The following is a 7500-nucleotide window of genomic DNA, read 5'->3' on the forward strand; positions in this document are numbered from 1 at the left end:
AGATGAGATGACACATTTTGGAAAAACCTGGTTTAACTGAGGCAAATTTCACTCTTTCACCCCTCTTTGACATTCCGATGTGTGAATCAGAGAAGCGCAGGTCACCAAAAAAAAAAAAAAAACACACACACCAAGACCACATTCATGGACTTCAAGATCCTGACTTACCTCAACCTTTCATTCCTAATCCATGGGTGCATATTTCTAAATCTCCACAACTTCCGCTGGAATATTTCCCCCCCTTTTTTTCTCATCTCTGTACTGTTTGCCTGAAACGTCATTCGTCTGGCAGTGCTGTCTGACTCTGGAGTAAGAACGTAAACGTGTGTGTGTGTGTGTGTGTGTGTGTGTGTGTGTGTGTGTGTGTGTGTGTGTGTGTGTGTGTGTGTGTCTGTGTGTGTGTGTGTGCGCGCGTGTGTGTGTGTGTGTGTGTGTGTGTGTGTGTGTGTGTGTGTGTGTGTGTGTGATGTCACAGGGGGTTGTCTAGCCTCCTGCTATAAGAGAGAGGGCAGCGGTGGGATTCTCTCAATGAACTTTCCTAAGCAGAGCCTGACTGAGCCCATCTGACCTGAGCGGACAGCACAAAAGCGTCTGACGTGAGAGAAAGAGAACAAGAGAAAGGGACAGAGAGAGAGCAAGAGAGAGAAAGCAAGAGAGAGCTGTGGCAGCACTCTGGCAGACGGCATACACACAGAACACAGCAGACAAGACTCTCTGGATTGACTGACTGACTGCAGTGAAGCCACCGAAGATACACTCCCACTGAAGGAGAAGCCTGTCCCCGTGTCTGAGAGCTGTAGAGCTGAACAACACTGTTTCTCAGTCAGGAGAATATCTGCTCTGTTTGTCATGTATTCCTTAAGGATATTACTTGGACATACAAGCCTCTCCACACTGGTCTTCCTCACCTGGGCTTCAGTTGTGGTAAGATTTCATTTCTGAAGTTTTTTTTTTTAATTTTTTTTTTTAGATTTTTTCACCCCAAGGAACAGGAGCTTTCTCCAAAAACAGACACACACAGTTGGGAAATAATTTGGTGACACATTGCTGAATGATTTTTTTTTTTTTTTTTAGAAAAGAAACCTGGACATATTTTTTCTGTAATGCTCTAGTTTAAAGTTATTGTCTTTTCTTTTTTTTACCATTTACCATTTTATCAATGTAATTGCTTGGGTATTTCCATATATTAAAATGTACTTTGTAGTGTGAAAGAATTCATTGTATGGAATTGCATCATGCATGCTGTTTAGGTTTAGACACTTCATGAACATGTTACGTTACTTTGTTCCTGACTGCTAAAATCAAAGGTTATTGAAAGGATAACACCTCTCATCATGAAATACAAGCAGATAAAAAATACTGTGAATGCAAAAAAAATCTGTGCTAGATTGTGAGGGACTTTAATTTCATTGCATGACTGAATAACACGTTGTTCCTGCTCTGACCCCCTCCTCCTCATCCCTCTCTCCTTCCTCCTCCACCTCCACCTCTACCCCCAGGTGCACTGCAGCAGTTGCCCTAAGAAATGCTCCTGCCCCTCCCCTACCCCCTCGTGCCCGCCGGGCATCAGCTCCGTGCTGGACGGCTGCGGCTGCTGCCGAGTGTGTGCCAGGCAGTTCAACCAGGACTGCAGTGCCACCGAGCCGTGTGATCACATCAAGGGCCTGCACTGCCACCTAGGGGCCGGAGGAGACCCTGAGCGAGGACTGTGTCGAGGTACGTGCAAGATCTTCTCGGTGAAGGAGTGAATGTATGAGCCCATACCCGTGCACACTGCATCATCTCACAGCTTACTAGCAAACTGAATAAATGCAAACAGGACAGTAGTAGTAGAAGCTGTCACATCCACTAACAGTTTTGGCTGTGCCTTGGACAAAGTCATCTGAAAGGGTTCTCTACCCAAGTACATACAATGAAATGCAGAGACAATTGGAGGCATCCTGTCCTCCTAGGCCAGAAACAACTGACCTGCCACCCCACCCCCTCAGTTTCCTTGGTAGTAGTAGCAGTAGTCCTAATAATTGCAGCATTCGGGGTATCAGCGTTGTGTTATTCATTATCAAATCTTAATATGAACGGTATAAAAGCCTCCACAATCAACAGTCTCTCCTCTCTCTCTTTCTTCATCTCTCCTCCCGTCCTCCACAGCTGAGGCGCAGGGTCGTCCGTGCGAGCTGAACGGCCGCGTCTACCAGCACGGCGAGGACTTCCAGCCCAGCTGCGAGCACCAGTGCAGCTGCATGGACGGCGTGGTGGGCTGCATGCCCCTCTGCCCGCACACCGTTCCCCTGCCGGGCTGGCACTGCGCCCGGCCCCGTCTGGCCAAGCTGCCGGGCCGCTGCTGCGAGGAGTGGGTATGCGATGACGACAACCGCATCAGGGAGGAGGAGGATGTGGTGGATGTTGTGGGGGAGGTGGTGGTGGGAGAGGAGGTGGTCGCAGAGGCGGCGGTGGAGGGTGATGGTCGGACGCCAGAGCAGCTGCAGCCTGCTGCTGCCCTGCCGCAACACCCGGATCTGGGCAGCAACGAGCTGCTGGTGGCCCCTACTCCCTGGGACTTCACGGCCGGAGCTCCAGAGCAAGGTAGGCTACACGGTTGCCAAATGGACTTTATATTGATACTTAATTTAAAACTGCAAATAAGACGTTGTTACTGACAAAGGTTCAGTTGTTTGTAACTGTAAAAGTAGACAATATGTATTCCATGAGAAATTACAAAAAAAAACTATTCAAGCTCTGTACGCAAAACAAACTATCCAAGTTCTATGTACTTGGTATAGTTTTCCACATCCTAAAGGCCTGTCTTCATATGGGGTGACTAATGTGACTATTCTCTCATGTCTCCTCCCCATCTCCGCTCCCTCAGAATGGATGTCCTCCACCCAGTCCCATGCCCTTCTGCCGTCGAAATGCTTCCTGCAAACCACTGATTGGTCACCGTGCTCCGCCACCTGCGGGATGGGCGTGTCCAGTCGGGTGACCAATGACAACGCAGAGTGCAGGCTGGCCAGGGAGACGCGCCTCTGTCAGATACGCCAGTGTGACAGCGAAGTCATGCCAATCATCAAGGTAGGAAGACCTCCCACCACACACATCACCATGAAAGTCCCATGCAATGTCTCAGATGGTGCACCCTAGCACTTCCGACCCTATGTTTCAGCACGTAACCCATACGCCATACACATACGCCATACACATACGCCATACACAGTGATACCAGAGAGAGTAGAGAGAGAGAGGTTCCATTGGCCCATTGTTTCCAGGTTCTATTATTGCAAGGGGGAGGGGGGGATCCCCCCTTTAGGCAGACCTAATGACTGTTCTATTCAATGCTGGAAGTATTATGACACGTCCCTTTAGGCAGACCGGAACCTGGTCATGTTAGGTGCCCATAGCAACCTATTACATTGGCATATCTCTATAGTTAAAGACTCTCTGGTGATACAGTAAGTAAGCTCCTTGGCCATACACATAGTGCCTGAAGTGCACAAGTGCACCATCAGAGACACAGCAAGAAAGTTGAACAGTACATGTAAAAAACACTTTCAGACAACAAGTATCAGCAATATAAAGATTAAATCAAACTGAGGTCAAATACCAATCAGTCTTCCTTAGTACCAGCTGTGATGGGCAACCTGGATTCAAAGTGCAATCCACTGCCACATATTCCAGAGGACCTAGTTTTACCTTTCCAAATGCACTAATTGGACAGGTAAATCCAGGTCATTTGTAATATGTGGCACTGGATTGTAGATTATGAATCCAGGTTGCACATCACTCACAGGCAACCAGCTTTGTTTATTTGCCAGCTCAATAGCAATCTGTACTTAATGGGTTAATGTATTATTTGGAACTAAATCATGTATTTACTTTTATCACTTTACATTACTTTTATTTAACTTTATATTACTTGTATAAATGAGAAAAAAAACAAAATCCTTCATTCATTCAAAATGTCTTTCTTTCTCCTGCTGTCTCCAAACAGAAAGGGAAGAAATGCCAGCGCAGCACAAGGCCCCGTAAGCCGGTGAAGATCAGCTTCGCGGGCTGCTCGACGGTGCGACGGTACAGGCCGCGCTCCTGCGGCTCCTGCTCCGACGGCCGCTGCTGCGAGCCCTCGCAGACGCGCACGGTGCGCCTGCTCTTCCACTGCACAGACGGACGCAAGGACTTTGCACGCAACGTGATGTGGATCCAGCGCTGCAGCTGCCAGAGTCAGAGCTGCGAGCGCCGTGGCCACGCCTCCTACCCAGAATCCCTCAGCCTCCCCAACGACATCCACACCTTTACCCACTGAACTGCCTGAATTACATTTCAGTACATAACACTTAGCAGACACTTTTACCCAAAGGATCCTTAGGATTAGGGAAGCAACAGGTATTTAGATACAGGGTTTTGAATACAGTCCCTGGAGCAATATGGGGTTAAATGCCTTGCTCGATGGCACTTCAGCCATCGCCTACTACTGGTTAGAGTGGGATACGAACCTGCAAACCTCTGATCCAAAGACCTACTTCCAAAGCATTAGGCCATGGCTGCTAACTACGCTCTCACCACCTTTATTCCTCGGTAGCACTGCTGCCTTGAAAGGCCTAGCGAAATCTCCCAAGGGTCAACCAATGCAGAGAGTTCTCCTCTCCATTCCCATGCACTTCTCCTTTTTCTGCTTAATGGAAATGGTCAGCATGCCGCGCATACCTCAGGCCTGACAATGCCCTGGCTTCCATTGTTAAGATGGAACAGACGGCCGAGGTGACTCAAATTAATGTTTATATTTATCAAACTCTGGATCCCATCAGAAAGAAAAAAAGGGGAAAGACATTTTTTTCTGTCTTTGCGAAGCCAATTTTCCCTTCCCAGGTTCTCGTCGTGTAAACTAAAACAACTGCTGTTTTCTGTAAAAGCGTCCTCTCTGTGAATGGACGTATTTATAAGTGCCGAGAGAGGTTGGGACACTGACAGAAACTGACGGCATACCGTGTCCTCATTCCTGTCAGCCGTACGTAAACATGGGCCGAAAACCACGTAGTAGCAGTTCAGGGCCTATAATCTATCTCTAGAGAAATGTGTTTATGCAGTAGCCACTTCTGTAGACAATGGTTGTCCTAATTCAACATTTTTTCCCCCCACTTGCTGTTTTGTCTGGATTCATAGACTGGACCAATATTGCTGGTTTCCTGGTCTGTGGGGATTTCTTGGTGGTGGGGGGAAGTTCATTTGTGATTTTTCAAAATGCCATTCATAGAGTTTTAGAAATACTATTCTTGGACTCCCTGTCTCAATTGACAGGCAAGAGTAAAAAATAACATGTTGCTAATATTTTTACACATTACGTTGTTCGCACTCATGACCACATTGTAAATTATTATCATGAAGTGATTTTATTTGATTTGTTTGCTTTGTTGCCTCTGAAGCACACCTGACCTTGACATTTCAGGGTCATCATTACTGTAAAAATTGTAAATATGTATTTATGTAGATGTACAGAGAATGTAAAGTTCTATCATATATTTCTACATTTGTACAGACTTCATTTGCTATGGAGTGTCTTATTGTAAATATCACCTCATTGAGGTAAACATATGTATATATTTATATTATGCCTGTCAACACAACTGTTATCAATGAAAATTGTATCTATTTTTATGCCTTACGTTTTTCTAAGTTGCTACTGTTATGACAAATACAAAAATATCCCATGAGAAACTTTGCCAGTTTTGTCTTTTAAGAATGACACCACACAACAATCCACAGCATTGCAAAGCCATGACAACACAACCAGTAGCATCACAACAGCAGTCTCAGTGTGTGTGTGTGTGTGTGTGTGTGTGTGTGTGTGTGTGTGTGTGTGTGTGTGTGTGTGTGTGTGTGTGTGTGTGTGTGTGTGTGTGTGTGTGTGTGTGTGTGTGTGTGTGTGTGTGTGTGTGTGTGTGTGTGTACACATGTCTGTGGTCACGTGTGCATACGTTACGAAAGCATACACTATGGGAATAACACTTACCCAGTGGCTACCATCTCAAATGCAATACACTGCTCATGCAAAACTGTCCAGAGAGTTCAAGGGTCACCTACACTCTATGTCACACTTGAATGTGGTAAGAGGTTCAGGACTAAGAAGAAGAAGAAGAAGAAGAAGAAGAAGAAGAAGAAGAAGAAGAAGAAGAAGAAGAAGAAGAAGAAGAAGAAGAAGAAGAAGAAGAAGAAGAGGAGGAGGTGAAGAAAGAAGAAGAAGAGGAGGAGGAAGAAGAAGAAGAAGAAGAAGAAGAAGAAGAAGAAGAAGAAGAAGAGAAGAGAAGAGAAGAGAAGAAGAAGAAGAAGAAGAAGAAGAAGAAGAAGAAGAAGAAGAAGAAGAAGAAGAAGAAGAAGAAGAAGAAGAGAAGAGAGAAGAAAGAGCACAAAGAAGAAGAGGAAAGAGCAAAAACATTTTTGGCGAGGCCCGTCGGCTGACAGAGGCCCCCTTCCCCTTACTCTGGGGCCAGGCATGGAGCCTTGCGGCCTGGGTGAAGGCCCGTGCTCATGTCCCGGCAGCTTCACACCCATCCACTCCCTTCCACCACCTCCATCATCAGCCCCACGCCTCACCCTAGTCTCCAGAGGACCTGCATTCATGTCCCACCACTGCAGGGGCGCCACCAGAAATGTTGGGCCATCTGAAAGATTCAAATTTTGGGCCCCTTAAGGGCCCCTGTTAGTGCTTTTGGGTCCTCTTAAGGGCCCTTGTCAGTGCTTGGGCCCTTAGAATTTGTAACATCTTTCCCCCCCTAGCGGCATTCATGTCCCACCAGCTTTACGCCCACCTATCCACTACACCTTGGGGTGTTGTACAGGCGGGTCAAGTGTGACTGAGTCAACAGGGCCCCATGTTTACAGGGGGCCCACACAGTGTCAGATTGAAGTAGATATGTGGCTGGGGGGTCCATTGGAGCTGATCATACATAGGACCCACAATTTGCTGCTACACCCCTGTCTACACTCCACTCCACTCCACTCAACCCCACCCCACCCCACCTCCCCCTAGCCTCCAGAGGACCCAGGCCTAGGCCCCGAGCAGGCACGGTAAACATCACAGCTGCCTCTCAAATATCACACAGCATCACAGACAAATTAAATCACAGCTGCAGCACCACGGCCCGCCCTTGGCGGCAGCTAACCCCCCCCACACACACACACACCCCAACACCAACTCTTGGTGCGGTCCTTGGTACCCATGGACAAAGTCATCTGAAAGGGGCCCTGCCAACCAACACATACGATGTAATGAGGACCGAATTATTGGCCCCCACTCTCTGCCTGAGCCCGGGACAACTGACCCCTTTATCCCCCATCCCTTAACCCCTCTGTCACCTTCCCTGACTGTACCCACAATGTTCCCCTCTCTCTTCCTCTTTCCCTTTCTCTCCTTCCCTCTTTCTCCAACTCTGTCTCTCTTTCTCTCTCTCTCTCTCTCCTTCCCTCGCGTCCCAAAGAGTAATTGAATGACTGTACTCTGGCTGCACTTCT

At 47.3% G+C, this 7500-nt stretch overlaps 2 protein-coding genes across 2 annotated transcripts in view; both read left to right on the forward strand.

The window, feature by feature from the left end:
- The window catches only part of setx (senataxin), a 1003984-nt gene that overhangs the window by 801044 nt on the left and 195440 nt on the right, over window positions 1-7500 (forward strand). The gene's annotated exons all lie outside the window — the stretch shown is intronic.
- On the forward strand, window positions 553-5114 carry ccn1l1 (cellular communication network factor 1, like 1). The gene is made up of 5 exons (XM_063211196.1): window positions 553-924; window positions 1500-1716; window positions 2149-2583; window positions 2867-3069; window positions 3986-5114. Exons 1-5 carry the CDS (start codon window positions 850-852, stop codon window positions 4295-4297), a joined length of 1242 nt encoding a protein of 413 aa, XP_063067266.1. The 5' UTR covers window positions 553-849; the 3' UTR covers window positions 4298-5114.

The sequence above is a fragment of the Engraulis encrasicolus genome, chromosome 11 (assembly GCF_034702125.1).
Source record: "Engraulis encrasicolus isolate BLACKSEA-1 chromosome 11, IST_EnEncr_1.0, whole genome shotgun sequence".
NCBI lineage: Eukaryota > Metazoa > Chordata > Actinopteri > Clupeiformes > Engraulidae > Engraulis > Engraulis encrasicolus.